This window comes from Sabethes cyaneus, chromosome 2 (genome assembly GCF_943734655.1).
Source record: "Sabethes cyaneus chromosome 2, idSabCyanKW18_F2, whole genome shotgun sequence".
NCBI classification, from domain to species: domain Eukaryota; kingdom Metazoa; phylum Arthropoda; class Insecta; order Diptera; family Culicidae; genus Sabethes; species Sabethes cyaneus.
In genome coordinates this window covers 5,761,837-5,784,488 of record NC_071354.1, presented here as the reverse complement: position 1 = coordinate 5,784,488, position 22,652 = coordinate 5,761,837, and the positions used below count along the sequence as shown (strand labels likewise).

The window sequence follows — 22,652 nt, the reverse complement described above, 5'->3', positions numbered from 1 at the left end:
GATTCGTGATGTGATTAGTTAGCAGCAGGAGTGATTCGTGTTAGTACCGCAGAGGAGGAGTACTTTTGTCACCCCGTCATTAGTTTACGCAGATAGTCCTGAGCTTCCAGAAAACAAAAAAGAGCAGCGGATGGCACGAGAAGCAGTGGTGTTTTCGCGCACCGGCAGCGGGAGCAGTGGTGGTATCGCCACTATGCCACCCGATCATAACAATTCTGGCGGCTTTAGCCCGACGGAATTCATCTCGCTGAGTAAATCCATTGTGAGTAACTCGCAAAGCGTCAAGCAGCCGGCTGCTTTTGGATATAAGTTTGTTAAAGTTAAATTTCGGTACGACGAGGGACAACGACACACCGAGGGAAAAGATACACACCGTACAGGCAACACTTAAAAGGATTTCCACGACCAGCAAAGATTTGCGGCGGCTAAAAGTGGTTATGCAAATGTTTTCTATTCTTAATGTACCAAAAAAATAAAATAAAATAAAAATAAAGTGTACCTAACATAAATTTAAAGCATAAATTATAAAGTGTAAAGTATAAAGTGTCATTCAAGTTATTGGTGTTATTGGCTGCCATCAAGCACCTTTTATTCCACCCCTGCTCTTGGTGGTGCTACTGATACGTTTGTACGACGATTATTCGACACATATTCCACAATTCCTCTTAGCAATGCAGCTGATGCATTTGGGCAACTTTCATTCCACTCTTATTCCACACTCACTCTCAGCAATGCTGCTGATACGTTTGCGCAACGCTCATTCCACACTTATTCCACTTTTATTCCACACCTTCTCGCAGCAATGCTGCGCAACATTTATTCCACTGTTATTCCACACTTGCTTTCAGCAATGCTGCAAATTCGTTTGTACAACATTTATTCCACTGTTATTCCACTTTTATTCTGCACTTGCTCTCAGCAATGCTGCTGATACATTTGCGCAACGCTCATTCCACACTTATTCCACTATTATTCCACATTTGATCTCCGTAATGCTGCTGTTACGTTTGCGCAATGCTCATTCCACTCTTATTCCACTTTTACTCCACAATTGCCCTTGACTGACACGTTTGCACAACGTCTATTCGACATGCATTTTCATGGTAGCTTTTAAGCGACCATTATTCCACACCTGCTCTTAGCCGTACTGCCGATACGTTTGCATAACGTTTATTCGACTCTTATTCCGCATTTATATAACAACGTATAGATGTTGATTAGAAGCTTGAAAAAATATAGGTTATGACGTTTAAACAACAGACAATTCAGCAAATTCGCTTATTCAGCACCGAATGCTATCAAACAACTCTTATTCCACACCTGCTTGTTTAGGTGCTGCCGTTTTGTTCCTTGGGTCGAGAACTAATCAAGCAAATGGAACCAAATTTGACATGTAAGTGGTTTTGGACGCAAGATTTTTTTCTATGGTGAATTGAGACCCCTCTCTTCTTTAGAAAGCGAGTTATGGCCCATCTCCTCTTTAAGAGGGTAAGCTTCCATACAAATGAAATGCAAATTTCCTCTTATCTCGAGAACTAATCAATCAAATGGAACCAAATTTGGTATGTGGGAGTTTTAGATGGCAGAAATTTTTTCTATGGTGAATTACGACCCCTTCCCTTTTTAAGAGGGGAGCTCCCATACAAATGAAATTCAAATTTCCTTATAACTTGAGAACTAATCAAGCAAATGGAACCAAATTTGGCATGTGGGAGATTTTGGAGTCTTGAATTTATTTTACGATAGTTAGAGACCTCTCACCCCTGTGGTAGCGGGGCATGGACTCTCATACAAATAAAACAGAAATTTTTGCGAAACTCAAAAACTAATCGAACTCGAGAAATTCGAGACTCTTCCATAAAGCATTAGTCAATACAAGACCACAAAAACTATCTATAGTAACACTAGATCATTCAGGACGAGACGGTCGCGAGTGTTGCCGGTGACCCGCCGTCAGAAGCGCCGCCCACTGGGGGGCTTGCAAAACTCGAGATTGTGACAAAGATCATCCTTGATTCATGATTTATGTACAACACAGGTTAATTTGTGGCAATACGAAGTTTGTCGGGTCAGCTAGTAACGTAATAAAAATATTAAACTCTCAAAACTATTTAACAAATCTTGTTTTTTTTTTCAGATTAGAACGTAAAATGCTTAACAGTCCCTGCTTTCGTTATATTTTTTCTGCTTGTTTTCGATGTAATTTTTATGCCGTCCATTCCCTCGCTGTAACGGCACCTGTCAAAATCCGTCGTAACGTAACTCCCATGCGATGACAGAGAGCGCAAATACGCAATGTTCCGTTCGCTTGGTTCGCTTCGTCGGTATTGGATTGGAGGAGGCGCACACACTTGTGCGCCCTTTCTGTTACGTGAGTAAGAGTGGTGGACGTTTATAGTTGGATTAGTTGTCAGCCCGCTTATACACAAGCAAGCGGCACATACACAGCCAACAGGTTTACACGGGCCATTTCGATTCATTATTCGTTTTCGAAGTTCGTTCAGCAGAAGTGCGACTCCACTAGCTCTGGACTGGGGCGAGCCGTTTCAAACGCTGCGGTAGTGCGGATCCGTTCTGTGGTGTGTCTCCGCTGTGTTCGTAGTGCCGACCGTGTCTTCTGCCTGTTCGTGGCCTCTGTTTCGTGTCTCTGCTTTCTGAGACCTAATCTCGGTGTATACAAAAAAGTCGCTTTTCTCCTGTATAGATTCTGCCTAGTTCGTGTAATCGGAAGAAAGTCGTACCGTATTTTGTAAGGATTTTATTTTCATTGTCCGGAAAAAAGGGCGAAACTAGTGTTCCGGATTGGAGGAAAAGTGTGTGTATCGAAAGGAAAATCGTGTAATTTGTGCAATTTGCTCCACTCGCGGAGGCATCGTGCGGAGAAGTAACATGACGCCGCAAACCAAGTGACTATTATTTTGTGGCACACAGAACGCAAAGTTTAAGGATAGTTTTGTTCGGTTCCACGGAGTGAAATCTAGTAGTAAATAGAGTTATTGTTCTGTTTCTTTGACCGTGAAAGCATCTGATTTTGCTTTGCTAGTAGACGGCAGAAGAGTAGTGCTCTGCTATTTGTGTGTTGTTCTCGCAAGTGTTCTTAGCGCAAAATGCCTGACCACGACATAGAGATTATTACCAGCGAACAGTTGCACAGTGAGCTGCGAAAATCGCACAAAAATTTTATCATCCTCGATTGCCGCAGTTCTAATGAGTTCGCGGAAAGCCACATCCGTACGGCGGTGAATTTCAGCATTCCAAGCATCATGCTGCGGCGGTTCGCCGCTGGCAAGATCGACATTACCTCGACGATCAAGTGTCGTGATTTGAAGGAAAGGATTCTGTCCTGCTACAAGGAGAGTACCTTCGTGTTGTACAACAATAGCAACGATGTGGTGATCAACGATCCGGGCTACAATAATCAGACGACGAATGACACTACCATCAACGTGTTGCACAGAAAACTCAAGCAAGATGGCTGCCGTGTCGTGTGTCTTGAAGGTTAATATATACAACATTGTTTAGTTCTGTGCTATCTAACCAGTTTCCGTTCATTCCACCCAACCTAACATTCTTCATCCCGTCCCACTAGCAGCTGGATCCATTTAAAGCCATTTCCTTATTGATGTGATCCAGATCTTAGTCATCACCATTCATCATTAATTGATTTAAAAGGAAATAACATTTGCTGTGCTGTTTAGAGCAGTAATTATTATTCATAGTTTACCAGACTGTGCGTGTGGTGGTTTACACCAACATCATGTCATGTATCAACCTTAGCGCACACACAGAGGAAAATGCGAGATTATATCAATGAGTCTTTCATTCCCATACACCCAACAGCACAACGCCAACCGCGATCCAAACTGTCAATTTCATTAAAAAAAATCTGTCCCGCATAAGCTCTCGCATGACACATACACACGCACACCAATCGAATCCAATAATACACAGGTTGTATCGGTATGTTTCTTCATCGGAAGCGAATTGAGTCCAGCAGCAGCTATAAAACGCGCCTGCGCATTGTTTATATATTTACAGTCGATTACTCCACACGCCCTTTCCCTGTTCCTGCTGCTGCCGTCCCGACCTCACCCAAAACCGTTCCACACCCCTATAATGTATGTATTTTATTCATCCATCCCAGTATGTCTCACAGCCAACGTCCGGCACCCTGCCCATGTGTCTTGCCCACGGGCATGATTTCATTCAGTTTTATCATACCAAAGCAACCTACACGTTTATTGGAACAACGGAACAAGTAGGTATTCGCTGGTGCAACGGGCATACCGTAGCAGGCGGTGAGAACAACTATATACTACAATGCCGCCCTGTTGCCACTACTGTCATTCAACCCGTGCCTCTGCTACTTCTGCTCCATCCAGCAGTGTCTACTTTCTTTCCCACCCATAGAAAAAAAAGAAACAATAGTACCTAGGGGAAAAGCATTCATTTGAGAAACCAACCAGTCAGCAGACTGGAGCTAGTAGATTGGTCCCATGTCAATACACATTTTTATGTCGTACCCGTACACCCGAAAACGGTGTCGGAAGGGGGTGGGCTGGGAAACGGCAAGAAGCAAACATGCGATTTTCATGCTCACTAACACGATGATTTTCATTCATTCCTTTTCGGAGTGGCTAAAACGCGCTATGCGGGCGTCGTCGGTCGGCTGGCTGCATGCAAGCGAGCACAAGCAAGCAAGCGAGCAAGCACAGGCACAGGCGGCCTTGGCGGTCGCGGTGTATGACCAACCATCCACCGGGAGGAGGTACTGGGATGCCTTGATGCTTTTCTGCTGATGGTTGGTAACGAACGATGATGTCTGTCTTAGTTCTTAGATTTACGACTATCGATTGAACTGTTAGGTAGCCTCGAACAGGTTTCGATCCAGGCAGGCCGGTATGTTTTTATTGTTATTTCGGTTAAGATGGGAGACGCTTGTAGAAGGTGATTTTTGGGCCGTCTGTACGTAATGCCACACAGTTTTTGAGTGGTTGTATTGTGAATCTTTCCGATAACTAATACCGATGCATCAGTGGTCCTACTGGACTGATAAAACACTGATATGTTTAACAGCGGGGCTGCAGGGGCTTTGAAAGTGCAAACAATATGACCACAAAAATGTGAACTAAATGAAAACAGCGTTGAAACTTTGTTCAGATTTCCTGACAAATCGTCAGGTTTAAGTTTAATATCCACGTTTTCACTGTGAGATGAAATTTTTCCATAAACAACTTTATACTCATTTATACAGCAGTGTCAGTCAGAACGTTTAAAAATCAATAGAAAAATAGAAATTAATTGACTTATAACAATTATTTGAAGTTTCACTGGAAAACTATAATATCGATTAGTACAGCCGCTTTTTACGCTATATTTTTATGGAAATTTTCATCATTTTTATTTTTTTTTGATTCATCCTAATGATCCCAATGAGTCATTCTCGACGAATATTTAACTTTTGAACAAACTTCTTTCTGTCTCGAGAACACTGATAGAGCTAATAGTTTGCGTAAAACTTTTGTAAATTGGTAAGAGCCGCAGAACAAACTACTGCGGTTGACAGTTGAAACGCCTACTGTGATCGTATTGTCGCACCATATCAATACAATAATTGTCGTCTTCAATCGCTTGAATCCGTTGACGACGGCTCCCATCTTCCGGGAAACTGCGTTGATGCTTTACCAACATTTCAAGCCGACTTACGATGGTAAGGAGCGTCAGAACTCGGACTGCTAGTCGAGCCTTGTAGCGAACTACGTTTTCCTTCTCGTCCTGCTTCGTTTTGAATGTCCAATCCAATTAAATATGCAATCAATGGCCTTACGGGAGACAAATATTCTTGGTCCATCGCGTCCTTCCGAAGTTTTGCTTTTGGCCCTCTCGATGGTCGACGTCCGGCTGTTAGTCCCTGTTGTTGTACGCTTGCCCTCAGCTGCTGCAGAGCGAGCGTAGCTTCCTCCAGTATCCAGTATCGTTGGTCCCAGGCTCGAGTTGGCTGTCTAAAAAAAACAATCGGAGGGTAGTCCTTTGCTTCGAAAGAACCTACAATACCACCTACAACCTACAAATTTTACCTACAATACTGCAACGATGGCATGTAAGAAAGCTGCTGTGACTTTTAAGGACATGGACCCTTTCATCATTATCAGCACACACACCTTCTCTCAGCCGTAGAAGTTGACAGGGCCCAGTCAGACTCTTATGCTGCATCTCCGCAGCCGCACTCTCCTGAGACAAACACACCAGGGCTTCTGATGACTGCAGCTGATTGAATAGGTCATAGGCTTCCTACTTCCAGTAGGTCATTATTTCACCTTCCGGGTTGATAACTTCAATGCCATCCTTGTCACTGGCGTGCTAAGAACTGAACAGAAAGAAGGTAGGGTACCGACCTTTCAAAAGTATTGGACAGAAAGTCACCAAGTAATCGTGGGATAACGGATTCAAAGTTTGGAGTTCCACTATTAGGACTTTTTTACATTATGTTTTAAAAAGAAGACGGGATGTGAAATCCGAACTGAATTTGACTTGGAATTGTTCTGGACATCGGATATTTCCCAGTCGTCTCAGAAGTCACAGTCTGGATTTTATGATGTCTCCGGTAATTGCCACTCCGGAATTGTCGAGCGCTGATAATGGCCGTATTCTTCAGGCGGTATTGGTCGGTATTCTTCAGGCCAGTAGAAAAGATCCGATCCACCCATCGTCCACGTCGACGTTTCCATGGAGTAGATGATGGTAGGGACGTTGTTATTGGTTTTTGCAACAAGCCGACTTTTCGTGCCAAACTGGTGTCCTCGAACGCTGTTTCCAACCTTGACCAGGCGTCCTTCGCAAAAGTAGCTTCCCGCCCTCTATGGACATAATTCGCCAGCTGCGGTAGAAGCATGAGATCCAGTGATCCATTTCCAGAGATCTTCTAGTTTCAAGAACGTCTGCCCAGCAAACTTCCACGTAGGCCAGTTCTACGGCGGCCTAGCAGAAGTGGTATAGACTGACGACTTGACGAACCGCCTAGCTGAGAACTTGTCGTTGGAGTTATCGTGTTCGTTTCAAAATAGCTTGAAACTGGATTTCACTGGTGCTGGGCCCATAATCTCTAGTGCGTTGGTTAGAGCGATTGTACGATTAAGTAGAGATTATTTTCTCTTCTACCATCTATATTCCACAAGCAGAGAGTGCAATCATAGACAATAACCATTGTATTCCACTGGCGTGTTCAACCTTCTCTGTAAAATTCAACGTAAAATGAAATAATTCCTCAAGGTGTAACCCTCGAGGTTTGCAGAGCAGCACTCGACTGGAATCCACAAGGACAGCGTAGAAGAGGCAGACCCAGAGGCTCATGGAGACGGAGCTTAGCCAACGACATCCGGGCTGTAGACGAGAACCTGTCCTGGCGACAGGTAAAAACCATGGCGGGTAACCGTCAGCAGTGGAGATCTCTGATTTCATCCCTTTGTTCTGCCGAACCGGCGGACATGGACACATAAGTAAGTAAGTAAGTAACCCTCTTAATCTTAAATTTTTATGTGGTTGCCGCTGGACTAGATTCAATCTTTTGATTTTAGAAGAGAGATAAAGATTTGTAAGATTCCAGTGGTATGGTGTTCTCGGCACGTGTCCTTTCCTAGCAGTTTTTGTCAAATGAAGGTAGGTTTTAGCTTTCTTGTGGTGAAAAAACCAGTTTATGTCGAGAAAACTAGAGCAAAATGCCTTCTATTTGGCCAAAACTGCTGCAAAAAGACACGTGCCGTAAAGAATGCAAAATGCACTAGAATTCCTATAATGGACCCGGTCGCCATCCTTTTGTAAACCAAAAGGTCCCTAAAAGGACTATATCGGCTCGTTTCATTATACCTGATTTTTATTTTCAGGTATAATAAGTTCAAGTTGTCACGTGATTTTCAAGCCACCATAAATCGCCATTTATATCTACCATTTTACCATTTTATATCTGAATTTTCGTAATTATACTGGCTTTTCAAGAAAATTTTCGAATGTCTAGATACAACCAACATGGTTCTAGGTAGTTGATCTGACTTGGATTGATCTAGTTTTTAAATTCTGGCGTAATTTGAGGTGTTGCATGATAAGTAGTTGTTCACGTCCTATACTGACCATTTCTCACAACGATAACTTAATCCGGAACATTTCCGGTTAGTCCCAATACAGCGTAAAACTCCTAAAATGGTCGGAAATGAGCATATGTTGCATAAAAATTAATACCGGCTGTGATTTACGTTCATTTTGGAAGTGTCATTGAAGATTTTTATTTACTTTATATGAGCAATCTGCCCTTTCAAACTTCAAAAGGGCGTAACTCAAAATTTTCGTCGATCGATTTTTTAAAAAATTGGCTCAGAGGTGTAGAATGACAATGCAAACCAACTGGCATTTGCCGTTTAAATGGCCTATTTTATTTTTTGATAACGTTATTTTGAACACCGTGCTTTCCACGTAGTTCACGTAGTTCGGAAGTTTACGTACGTAAAAATATTTAGTTTCGATGTGCTTTGATCGTTTCTCAATTCTGTCGCTTTTCACCAAACGAATGCAGCTTTGACTCGAAGATATTCTCGCCCATATTGATCAGCAATTTCCAAATCCAGCTTAATTCCTGCCACGCTACAGTCAATGCCACTAATTCGGCTTCTGTTGATGATAACGCAACTCATTTCTGTTTGTGGGATGCAAAACTGATGACACCTCCTGCAAGTCTAATAAAAGAAAAACCGGAATTGGACTTCGGATTTCGATGGTCGTCTGCCCAGTTCGCGTCTGCGAACATCTCCAACCCCGCAGCGGTATACCCGAGATGTAGTTTATGGCCATAAATAGACCTCTTGCCAGTCCAACTGTGTCGCTGTAAATACTGTCTGCTTGAATCACATCTTCCGGCAAGTTGCTTCGATGTTTTGGTCGCAGACACGAGCGGATTGCTTAAGTCCATACAAACTTCTCTTCAGCATGCAGACTGTGTTGGATCTCCCATGGTCTTCATGCAGGTGATTTCATCAAGCTTCCAATGAAAATAACATCCATATGCTTTACCAACATCTCACATCGGCTTGCAATGGTAAGGAGTGTCCGGAGAGTCACTTGCTGGCGATGGGAGCGAACACCTTATCAAAGTCCACGACGAACTTCCCGTACCGCTTTTCGTCCTCCTTCGTTTTGAATGTTCATTTGCCGCCAAAGGCCTTGCGTTTCAGAAGCAATTCGACCTGGTCTTAAGTACCTTTCTTAATCAGAGACAAATACTCGTCATCCGGACTCAACTTCGCTCCTCTAACGGTTTCGGATGCGTTTCGTGGATCTGTACTGCTCAACTGTCGTCTAGCTGCTAGTCCCTACTGTTGTACGCTTGCTTTAGGCAGTACTTAAAAAGGGATCGCAAGTTGACTGTAACTGCGTGAATCCGTACGCTTTCTGCATTCAACTTGCGCTTCATTTGACTGTTTTTTGAATGCAGTCAATCTGCCGCTTGCGAAATCTGCCGCCTCCAGTTCATGTGACTTCTCAGGAGACTGGGAGCATAAGATGACGTATTTTTTCGTCTTTCTTTTTGTCTTCAAATCGACTACCCACAGTAAAAGTTTGTCGCTCGGCATCGGTCCGACGCAAGTAGAATGTTCGTTATGACGGACAGCGTCCGACCGATTTCTTGGTGGTTGTTTTTGTAGTATTGTCATACAAAAGCGCACTGACTTTTCGTTAGTGCGATGACTGCCTGTTAGTTGACTGTTTTGCAGTCATTCGCTGCTCCAAACGGTAAAAAAAAATGTTAGAATGTTTGCGGTAGAAAAAATGTTTTAACTTGCCAATCAGGTAGCACTTCCTTACGGTTCGCTGCAACACCTGTAGCTCGGCTGGATTTGAAGATGTTTGTGGATGGAGCGCAGGGATGGTCATGTCATTTCTTGGGCAGTCATAATCGACATCAGTGCGTGATTCATCGTCATTTATCGCTGGTAGTTTTCTGACTTCGAAGACCTCCTTGAACGGAAATGGATCCCCCAGATCTAGACGGACTGTGTTACGATCAGCTGCGGTTGAGTGAGTTTTGAAAGTTGACGACGATTGCCCTCCTATCTCGCTGGAGAGTGTGTCAAAAACCCGTCAAGTTTTGTCATCCGTGAACGTCAAATAGTATTGGTTCTTCCTCCATTGGTCGTCAAATCGCTTCCAGTTCATCTCAACTAGTTACTGCTCATCGATTGTTGCCTGAAGGTCACGCGGCACGCATTAAAGTTAGAATTATGGAAGCCCTCGATCCCTCCGCCACTGTCGTCCCTGCCTTGTGTGTTGGTGTGATGACGGGATCTTCCAAGTTACGCTTCCCAGTTATGTAGGCAAGTGCAGTTGTAATCCGAACATTCCTCTTCCGCTGATGTATTTCCCGTTTCCAGCTTAGGATCTCTACGTGCAGGGAGTTCTGTTTTGGACACGCTAATGACGCGGATGTGCGAGGCTTAAGAAATAAAGTGAACGACCTACTCTTTGCATCTAATGACTGCAACTATGGTGTAATATAATGCTAGCTGAAACCGACTTAGAAATTGTCTGGGCTTGTAAATTGTCTTGAACGAGACTGTGTTTCTGCTGTCATCTGTGGAATGAAGTTTTTGCTTATTGCAGTTTACATCCCACCTGACAGAAGTAAAGTTATCAGACTTATCGACGAGCATATCCTCTCAATCCATGAATAACGTGACAAAGGATCTTTAGACGAAAGAATTCTCATTTGCTGTGATTATAACTAACCGCAAATTTCTTGGTTTAATGGAGAGGATGGAGTACAGTACGACAATTCTCTGTCGCTTCCTGCTGCGGTCTATGGATTTGAATTTCAGGTTAATCCACTGCATAATTAGCTTTCGACGAACACTGCCCAAGTTACGTACTCGACTCCGGAAACTAGGTCATCTTTCATCGGTTACAGACTGTCTGTGCACTCTCCTGAGACGAAAACGCCAGGGTTTCTGATAACTGCAGCTATTTCAGCTTAAATAGGTCACGCTTTCCACTTCCAATAGCCATTATTTTACCATCCGGGAATAACTTTAATGCCATCCTTACCGAACATAACCGTTATTCCACATTTGACCGGGATTCACCTGAACATCATACTTCCTTTGAAGAAAACCTTCATTTTTTCTTGGTTGCCAGGAACGACTGTACCACTGCTACTCGTGGAGCTCTCCGAGAATCGCTCCGACAGCAGTTAGAGTATAGGACAATTGCGGTGACTCTAACCGCCTCTCCTAGCCGAGATTCGAACATACGACGACTGGCTTATTAGACCAGTATCGTATCTCGAGGTCAATGGGAAGCAAATTTATGGCACCACCTACGTTGCTACCCTTTGCTAGATCATCAGAGGGAATCGGTTCTTCATTCTTCTTGTCTGGTTTCTTCCACGGTCTGTTACTTGCGTATGCGTCTGCACATCTCGTTCACTCCTTTCCTGGGTCCGATCCACTCGTCGCCGTCATGTGAAACCGATACCTCGTAGATGGGGTGCCATTTTTATGATACCGCTGATGAACGCTTCCCTCGAGTTGCTGGTAGTTAGGGCTCCCGACAAGGAAAGCTACCCTCATAGGCAGTTACACCTCCACTCCGCTCGTTCCACTAACTTCGACAGTTTTTTCAACAGTATGAGTATGAGAAGCATAACATTCAACGCTTACGCCACGCACGCAAGCGTAAGACAAACGGCCGCCGTTGCTGTGTGCAGACATTTTGCTGCCTACCCAATCGCGAACGCACAGCTTCATATCGTCTTTCTGCATAGCCCACTCGCGAGTCAAACAACTCGTGAGCAAACAGCTGCCCGTGAGGACTGCGGGTGCACTGGGATGCATTACTTTTTCTTTTCACGGGTGGCAGTGCGAGCCCTCGCGAGGTATCAGCAGCTCGGGTTGCAATGACGGACGAGAACGATGACCGTGACTGTTAGCTAAATAGACACTCGCGAAAACTCATCGCAGTGCATGAATGAATGAATAAAAGCGAAAGTCCGACAGAGATGCTTATGGCGGCGTGTTAGTTAGCTGGAGTTCCGTTTTCATACAGCTTCGGCTTGACTGCTTCCCAAAGAAGATCTTCCAGTTCCAAGAACATCTGGACCGCAAAGTTCCACGTAGGTCAGTTCACGGCCTTCGGCCTAGCAGAATCAGGATCGGTGCAGAATCCCCTCCGCCTAGATGAGAATTTGTCGTTGGAGTGGTGGAGTGAGTTCTTTTAAAATAGTTTGAAACTTAGCCTAGAATAAACTACTCCGGTTAGCTGTCGAGACAGTAATAAAAATTTTATTGAACTTGCTATAGAAAATTTGGTAATTTGAACTAGTAAGCAGTGAGATTATTTTTTTTTCTACTATCACAATCTAGCTTCTATCTTTGTATAATCAGGGGCAGAGCTGTCCGCTAATAAAATGGGAAATTTTGTAAATTTTGGCGAATCTTTAAAAATTTTAATTGACTATTTCGTTCCGACATTTGTCTTGAGGCTTCAGAGCTGTCGTTAAGAACAAGGTCGTCAGAGTCCATTTATGGCAGTCAGCATGGCACCGAATATCAGCCTTCCCTTCCCTTCTTCAGTGTATCAACATGCTCCCATAGACTCGGGAAACCATCACAAATAAAAATAAAATTAGTTCAACTAACCTGCTAGCCATAATCAGATCTAGCAACTCGAAGCACTAAACATTGCATTCTATAGGTTCTATTACTTTTTGGGGCTTAACTTACACTAAATACTAAGATTTCTGCCCTATTAAAATTCATCACTATATTTTCACTTTTTCGTCGTCTTTTTCTTTAATTTTTTTCGGCCGTTCCATTCATCACATCACTTGCGAAACTTAACTTGAAACACAGAAAACTTTAATTTACCACCCAAACAGTTATCTGGTAAGATATTATTATGATTTTGCCCAAACTGTTCACTTGATTTGATATGAAAAACTTTACTTCATTCCGATTGCAATTCCGAATCCGCGACCGTCGTTGTTGATACGTTACCAAGGAAACGGAAGTGATGCCATATTTACGTTGAGAGTGAAATTGGCCAATAATTTTCACTATAAAATTAACGGTCGTAAAGTGTCGAAAATATACTTATAAAATTCTCTGATAATAAAATTTACCGTAAACAACATTTTATATGATAGAATTTATTGTCGGATCTCGTTCAACAGCAAAAATAGATACGCGATTCTACGTTTCATAATTGTTCATAACAGATTATTACCTACTACTAGCGACTTAGCATAAACAAAACGATAGTGGAAACAAGTACTGAAATCAGTAAAAAAGCAGCTGGCCTCTGACGATCTTCACCTTAATTTGTGCTTGTCAACCTGTCTGTCTGTATAACACTTATAGACTCGCCAATCGGCGTGAAAATTTGAAATTCGTTGAAAATTCGTTCATTCAGTTGCAAGCGTAGCAACAGTATAATCAATATATATAGAATGCCAGTGTCGCTGGTGATTCATGGATATTTTGGTGGCAAACATGTTGCTGGTTCGTGTCTTGGATACGGGAACTACATTGTCAAATTGCCCAATAGAAAATTTTCCTGCCGACGAAATACCCCAAAACGACCAAATCGGGTGATTTATCCTACGTGATTTACGGAAAAGCAGAAGGATTTTTTATTTGGTTGCCTTTTTAGTTTGACAATCAGATTCCCGTTTCGAATCGATCACTCACACATATGCGCATACAGTGTAAATACGTAATTTTCAAATGTGTGATGTTTACTATGAGCACTGCAGCGACACTGGCATTCTATATATATTGATTCTACTGTAGCAACACTCGCACCGGGTTCGGCTAGTGAATAATAAAACATAGGTGGAGCAATTTTCACGCAAATTTTTAAAATTTATGCGGTTTCCTACGCGCTTTACGTTACTATCCCTCGCGTAAAAGGCGACTTTACTGCGCAATAAAAAAAAAATATCACTCATTTATCCCACGATTCGAAGAAAAAAAGCTTACATCAAAAAGCGCTGACCGATCGCAGCAAACCTCGCCACCGGAACTTACAACACCGGTCGATCGGTCAAAGAAACGCACGACGCGAGGGGTCGCAGTGCGCGCAGTAAACGGATTCAAATTAAACATCCCGCCGTCGAACACGGCACCTACTGCTGCTTACTAGGTTGTTGTCTACTACGTGTACGTGGATCAATGCGCGAGGTCGCTGGCTGGCTCGTACGGTACGTACCTACCTACGTTCACCAGAGGAGCTAGCTAGCAGCGGAGAGGGAAGACACGCACGAAGGACGAAACGATATCCGCTCATTCATTCGTTCGTGTGGTCGTCGTCGTCGTCGCTGTCGCCACTTTGCAACTCATTCAGTCGCAGTTTGTGCGGCTTTTTTCCGCTGCAGCTGTGCTGTGCTGTGGCTGTGGCACTGTTCGCACACTACCTGCGACGGACGATAGTTCCCTTCGCACTCGCAGAGCCGTCCGCTTACGTCGTGGTGTATTTTACCTACCCTTTTGTGGCGACTTCGCCGCTCCGTGGGGACTCATTCATAAAATATTGAAGTCGACGGTGCTTCGGCACGATTGGGGACGAGAAACATGCGTTACAAAACGGAAACTGCGAATAAAGTGGCGAAGATGAGGGGGTGGTCTAAAGCCGTTGACTTTTACGGTGACAAAGTGATGTGTGGTCAACAGTTGCTACTCAAATGTAAGCTTACTCACCGACGCATAATATTTGATAATTTGTGCCACAACAACCGGAAAATGACATACTTGAAAGAAGAAAAAAAAAACAAACACTTGACCGACAGTTTGACACTTGCTATTTCGTAACCCCGTGCTGGGTGCTGAAGATTGCATAAAATATTAGCAAACTTCTACGTTACCATGGCTACGTTTTTCGCGCAACAACTTGCTGGCCGGTAAAACAGCAATCAGTTTTCGTCAAAGAAAACCTACGCGCCCCAACTTTCGTGTGTTTGACGAATACGACGGGCAAAGACGTCGAAGTAGCCCACGATCCGGTGTCGGTTGCTGCGAAACTTTCCTCCACTGCACTGTGCTAAACTATCCGCCCCGTTGTTGCATCCGATCGGCCACCGGCACGGATCGCCCCCTCGCGTGGAGCTATGGCAGAGATAGAAAAAGCTAGAGCGAGAGAGAGGGAGTGAGCTGGAGCTCAATTGCGCCATTTCCTTTCGCCAACACAGTTACTCTGCTGCGTGCCAGCGGCAAAATTGGCCTGACCGGGTCTTGTGGGCCGCCCTCTTACCATCCTACCATCCTACAGCGAAAAACAAATAGCTGACACCATTATCTAACCGACTGTATGCGACTACGGAATGTGATCTATAATAGTGCGCTGATTGGTTCTAGAGAGGAAGCAAACTACCAATGAATGAAAGGAGCAAGGTTTATTCAGTGATAAGACCGACCGACCAACCGACCGGCGTATTGATCAACACCAGCTGCATGCACCGGAAGATTAGATAGTAAGCAACTTCCGCTGTCACTCGGTGAGGTACAGAAGCACTATTTAAGTACAGCTCGATCGGACGCGTTTGTCGGGGTGTGACTTTCTACACAATCATAATCAATAAATTAGAGATACATAGACCGAACGAGCCTTTCACAATCTTCGCAAAATGTAGATAACAAGGTGTATATAAATAGGTGACGCACCTTTCATAGTTAACAGCAAATGATTAGTCAAACCTAAGTACCTACTACATTCTGTTTTTTGTTCGACATTTTCAAGGCCAACATGGGACATGGCAGTTTGATGAATTTGGCACATTAGAACACCTACCTATGTAGGTGTTTTGGGTGCAAAATCGAATTGACACAAATGCTTTTTTTTGCACAATCCAACGTTTGAACTAAAAAAAACTGCACCAGTACGCAGTCCCCGCTTGCTATGGCCCCGGTAAAGTCTCCTATCAGCAACAGCTGGCCCGATAAGGGACGGCTGTGTATTATTTGCACCGGATGAGCATAATAACGGATGATGTTGTGGATGATGATGATGATGGTGATGGTGATTACCCGACAACGATTTGATTATGTAGACTAACCAATTTCCAGATTATTCAGACCTGCTGGAGGAGCTGTGGTACACATTGCTAAATTGCACTTATGAAGGTTAAACTTTCAAAGTACTTTCAAGTGCTGTCAGTCAAGTGGCAAGAAATGAATCCAGCTCGTGTTGAACTGAATGAATCTTTAAAATACAAGATTTAGCAGAAATAATACATCGATAATCGCTGCGCCCTATTCGAAAGCGCACGAGCAATGGAAAATTTCCGCAGCCACCAACAACCAGTATAGGACTCGAATTTCGTTTGGCCAAGTTTGCTATATGCTGTGTACGAAAGAAAGCCTGCCAACTGAAGTGGATTCTGCTGGCTCGACGATTGCACAGCACAGAAGACAGAAATGCCGTGGAGAAGTAGCAAAAACATGAATGAAATTCGTCACATTCATTCCACTGCTGCGAGACCTTTGGCTTACCTAACCCTAGCTTGGCTAGAGCATGGTCGAACCACACCAGTTTAGCTTTCTCACACTCTGCCACGATAAGCACATTGTCGTAACGTGTAGCACCCATCGCAGTAAGCTATTGTGGTGGTGTTAAAAGAAAAAAATACACGAATAAACATCATTTCATCGAGTTGTCGCTGTGGGGCTTCAGTGTGTGAGAAAGCAAAACACAAATATAATAAATCGAATTGATCTTCGTCCGCTGCTAACGATAAATGGTTCTGGCGGTCGGGACGGGAAACGTAACCGAAAAAAACGATCCTTAATTTCAATTTCCGTCAGCGGTTACGAATGTTTTACGAAGCGTTCCGGGAAAGTTGCTGGCAGTGTCGGTTTACCGAAGGGAAACCAGTAGTTTAAACCGAGCATTTTGCTGACGTTTTCAAAAAACTTCAACCAACGTTATAATCAAAGTTGCCTGGAAAACTCAAAATTATGATGCCAAAGCTGTCAAATTTTTGCAACGTCATCATTACTGTTGGGCTTTAACAGTTTAACAGCAAAGTATTCCGTTTAAACCAAACACTTCATCGAATGAGAGAATAAACAAGCAGAATTTTCATTTTCAAGTCCGAACACCTACATCTTTTGACCCAAACGAAAGCAGCTTAAAGCTCGGAAAAAATTCTTGTGAAGTTACAACGCCCGAAAACCGATTTCAGTGAAAGCGATGACGCAAAATGTAACCGACCGACCGAAAGAAGAAGAACACAAACCCACACAAAACACGTTTCTCTATTACCCATCATGCCGCCCCGTTTCCAACCGCCCCCCAGCACCCAACTCACAGCCACAGCCACTCCTCCGACCCGACCATTCAGAACGACGACGCGCGTTCTAAGCAAACGAATCGCTGCTGCTGCTGCAATGACGTCATCCCCGCACCGGACTCCGGAGTCCGCGTCCGTGTCCGTTTGTTGGCCGCTCGCTGTTTGCTGATGCGTGGCGTGACTGCCTGCCTGCCAGAAAGTAGAGTATAAACATTGAACAAACAAACCACACAAAATCCATCGAAGCACACAGAGCATGGGCGTCAAGTCAAAGAAGCAGTGGGCTTTCCGTGCTGCCGGTTCCCTCCGGCCCGGTCGGCCGGTTGACCGGCCGGCCTGCCTGTTCATAAGCAAGCTTCTGCTTCTGCTGCTGTAAAATTGATTGTCAAAACCCGCGTAGAGTTTACTCTCGAAACAAAGAATGGAAAACTATAGTCTGTCTGGTCTCTTTAATGGAATAACTAGCTGATTAAGAGTGCTACTTTCGTGGTAAATTAAAATAGTAAACCACGCGAGAGCGAATTCGGAAAGTAGCAAAAAATGTGGGAACTAAAACGGGAAACGTTTCGAGACTTTCCGAACGAGCAAAGCAGATTCGCACAGGCTCGCTGCTTACAGGGGTCGCTCATAAAGGAATTTTGTACGTTGTCTGGAAGGAATTCCGCCGAAGCTTGGTACAGATTGTCTTATTGCTTATGGAACTAACAGTCATGTGCAATAAGACATCACTTCGGTAAAGTCATTAAACTCATTTTAAAAACTAAACAAGATGTTTTTGAGTTTCGTAAACAAACCACTGCCCGAAAAAAAGGCAATCCTTAAGCGATGTTCAGAGTAGTTTGCCCGTTTAACATTGGAGTTCCACAAGGAAGTAATATATAGGTCCTCTTCTATTTTTGATATACATCAATGATATTGGAAATTTACTCGCCCTCTTATCTAGTTGCTCCGCTTAGCATCGGCCACAATGAGCACCCGGTCACCCGGTAGAATGATTCTCTCTTCACCGATTCATCTCTCATTGGAACCATCTCCCAGATCCATCGTCTCCAGAAGCAATCTAGTTAATGTTGTGTTATACTCCATGAATTCTACACCGCTTCTGAGTTATACATCGGCTCCACCACAAGATGTCGAATGCCGCTCGAGGAAGAAGCTTCTATGACCAACGTACTAAGCGGCTCTTCGTCCAGCTTCCGGTTACTACTGTAGGCGTCCAACATGACCATGCTTTACGGAGCGTATTTTGCGCTCCCATGCACCGCCCATATGGCGAACCGAAGGAAGAATTTTAGCGTTATTGTATCTTCCTTCCAACAAAGCTAAGCAGACGGAAAGAAGTGAAACCATGCTATCGTAGCTTAGGCAGAATCACTGCAAACTTCATTACAGCACACACATTCGTCGCTGTCTCTATTTGTCCATCCCCTTACACAATACCCGTTTCGTCGACGAAGAGTGTCAGCTGGTAGAACGTGTTTTTTTTTTCAATGTTGCTTGACCTGTTCTTGGTCGGTCATGGTTAAGTGTTTCGTCGGGGAGTTCCTATTATAACGGCATCGCAATCCATATCACATCCCATGCACGTATGACGAAACCCTGGTTAAACTCTCCTACTTAGAAAAACTTTTATCAGAACTCAATCCTTGCAATGCTTACGTGGCTTTAATTTTGCTTTTAACGGTACGCCCCGCCAGTTGTTCTTCAGTTTTAGTATTTCACCAATCCTATAAGCTAGGTACTGCCTATAAGCACCTGTGACTCGAGCAGCACGTTCCCCTCATACTTGCGGGGTTCCATAATAAACCGCATCAGTCCATTATTTGTTGAGAGGCTAACTGCGATAGCTTAGTTCCAGTAGTTTTTGCCGGACTCGTATTGTTGGGTACGGAGCTAACTGATTCCAGCTTATCAAGCATCTCTTGGTAATGATTGATCAATTGAGAAGCAGTTTCCGGTTTCGGAGTTATTTGTGACTTTAAAGTAGCAGGCCGGGTGGGATCAGAGGGAATAAGTTTACCGATGAGGATAGCGCACGACCGTTGGTCCAAGCATTTGATATCGTTTTGCAAAACAAGTCGATGCTATTTGTTCTATTGTTAAATTGGTAAAGACTCGAACAAATGAAACACACAAAAATGGTTGCTAAAAATTCAAAAAGTTGGCTTCTTTTACAAATGCTCAGGGAATAAACCACTACATTAGGTTAGGTTTTTAAATTTTCTACTTGATTGCTACATTGGATCTTCTCTTCATTACCGAATGCTCGCACCTTGCCCTTGATAAGGTTATGGGAAATGGGAAACTGATTTGTTTGATACTTTTACTCGGCGCTTTTCCTCCAATAATTTAATTGCTGTAGTAAGTTCTACGCAGTCTGGCTTGTAACTTGTCCATCGAGCGAAGTTCTAGATGTAGAGGCCGGCACGTTTAGCTGTTTTTTGGTCAAATTAGAAGGAAACATCCGGCTGCTTTGCCGCATCGCGAATCAACACTTTTGGCCGACACCTTCCTGGTCTTCATCAGGTCAGTTACCTTCGGTTTTCAGCCGCTGCCTGACCAGGACCACCGCTGGGTCGTCTGGGGTCTCCTTGAATGGCTTCACCACACCGGACGCCGTCGAATGATGAATTCCTATGTATTTCCCGAACCGATTCCCGGTTCTAGCATTATCCGCCACACCTAAATTCGTTTGACTGAATCGTACACCGCCTTGAAGTTCACAAATAAATGATGTGTCGGCAAATTGTACTCCCAGAACTTGTCTAGTAACTGATGCAGTGTAAACATCTCATCCGTCGCGGAGTGACCCTCAAGCAAACCACCTTGGCACTCACCGACGAAACACTCCGCTAACGGTCTCAGTCTACAGAACATGGGATATGGGAGAGAACCTTATAGGTAGAATTGAGCAATGTAATGCCTCGATGGTTTTTATACTCGTATCGATGTCCCTTTTTAAAAATAGGGCGAATGAGACCATCCAACCAATCCGTCATCTGTTTTTCCTCCCAGATCTTGACAATGATCCAATGGATTGCTGTGTACGGCCTCTCGCTCCCCGCTTTTAGAAGTCTTTTTTTAATTTTATTTTATTTCTTCTAGGGAAGGAAAGCCCGTTGGAGTGAAGCTTCTTTTAAGCCTTTTTTCCAATAGGCACACAACCTTCAATCTTTTCTCAATACATGTACTTCCAGTGAGCTTAATTGCTCTTTTAAGGAAGTGCGGTAAACTAGGAATTGTCACAATTCATTATTTATATGATTATATGAAAGAATAAATTGAATGCCTGATGATTATGTATATCGGTATCTTGAATTCGACGATTTAGTATGGACTAGAACCGTCTGGACCTTGTAGAGCCGGAAGAATGCAGCGTTGCAGAAGATCACAAGCAGGGCCGTCGAATGGCATAGATGTGGCACCATGTTCTACCGAGATACCGTCCTTTCCAGCAGCCTTAGCGTTTTTCATCTCACTTATTGCCTGCTTAACCCCCACCTATGTTGGTGGCTCCACGGGCTTCGTCGCGTTCGACAAGCTTGCGCGAATCTTACACACGACGAGATTTGGTCCCCAAATAGACCGTAACATACAAGAGGCTCCATTTGAAGGTCTCCAGGTGTGTTTTCGAATATTTAGAAGGTGAAAAGTAGGTGCTTCAGATGGCCACTCCTCTGGGTACGGAAAAATGTTCGAGCCTCAGACCGTTATCATTGGTCGACAGGTGACTTCCAGTAAGAGGACGGAAGAATTTCTCCCTCCTGATCCGCTAAGCATTTGCATCTCCGATGATGATATTAGCGTCACGTTTTGGACAGTCTCTCATACAAGCAATGCGTTTAGAGAGATCCCATAGATCATAGCTGCCGGACGGAGCATTGTTGCGGCTGGAAAGAAGTAGCGGATGATGCTGGAAAGTGATGCATCCGCAGATTCCAACCTGACTGGCATTTCGACAGCTTTTTCTGTCGTACATATTTAGGCAGCTGGGATAAAGTTCATTACTTTGCAATGCTTTCTGTGTCACACTCCCGCATCCGATGTCGCGACGCTTGCAGACACTTCTTCGCCTGTTGTCTTCCTTTCCTGTAGCAATTCCGGCCGCGGTTAATATACGTTTTAATCTTTTGTTCTTCATCTTCGACTGCACCTCACTGGCTGTGGCTGTGTACTGGGTCACGTTACTAGCCGATACCACCCCTGCGCTTATGAAATCCCGGAAAGAAGTGTTGAGCTTTACCTTCGGAAATTCGCCCACTCCATATTCCTACGTGCGAGTAATTCCTTAATCAGTTCCAAAAGCAGGAATGTGTTCGTCAGATGAGGTCTACTGCTTCAGGCTTCTAAGTGGTCATATACACTTTGAACCGCTATCCCATGCTCGTGAATTGTCTCAAGCCTTGGAAGCCTAAGGTGCTTAGCTAAAGACCGCATCTTATCCAACAGTCTGTAAAGAGGCACAAGTTCCAGCAGTGAACGATGGCTTTCTAACGACTTCGTAGGCCACACATTTCACACATCCTTATCGTCCGGTTAGTTTTTCCACAGTGGACTACCCAACCCGGTGGTTGTATCCCTAAATGTACTGAAGGAAATAGGCCAATCCCTGCGGGTTTTTTAAGATATATATAAGATTTATTGGGAGAAGGAAAACCCCTGGGAGTGAAACATTTACATTTGAATTCATTTACAATGGATTGCACTTCCAGTGAGTGAGAACTCTTTTAAGGAAGTGCATAATTATCACATTTAACAAAAAATAAAAACAATTGCTTAATTGCATAACTACCGGATGTAATATACGATACAGTACAGCTGTGGTGATTCGTTCTGAGGGTTACGGCTGGATCAGAGCCAACAAGGGCTCGCATAGTGCCTTATTCTGTGCGTCTCGATGCGACTCCGACCACAATACCGAAATGACATTGGTGGCAGGGTACAGTGTGACTATGGCGATTCGTCCTGAGGGTCACGACTGGGTAAGAGCCAGCAGGGTTTAGTTGCGTGCGTCCCGGTTGAACTCCAACTGCTGACTGATGACTTCGGAGTACTGGGCTCTAGCGGGTTCGTAACCATACCTCTACGGACAAAAAACATTTCAGGGGCAGAAAAATCCCGAATATTCAGCGTACTTGCCTGAGGGTACAGGCTGAGAGACCCCTGCCACGACTCCGACCACAAGACCGGGACGACATTGATGGCAGGATACAGTATGGCTGTGGCAATTAATCCTGTGGGTTATGACTGGGTCAGAGTCAGAAGGGGCTCTCATAACACCTTGGTGCGCTCGTTCCGGTTCACATTCGTGCAGCTGAGCTGGAAATGC

At 44.0% G+C, this 22,652-nt stretch overlaps 1 protein-coding gene across 1 annotated transcript in view; it reads left to right on the top strand.

Moving 5' to 3' along the window:
* Positions 1-2,551: 2,551 nt before the first annotated feature.
* LOC128733583 (dual specificity protein phosphatase Mpk3) overlaps positions 2,552-22,652 on the top strand; it is a 52,881-nt gene continuing 32,780 nt past the window's right edge. The window contains exon 1 of the mRNA XM_053827268.1: positions 2,552-3,498. Coding sequence (XP_053683243.1) covers positions 3,108-3,498 — 391 coding nt within the window. The 5' untranslated portion in view covers positions 2,552-3,107. The remainder of the gene's footprint in view (positions 3,499-22,652) is intronic.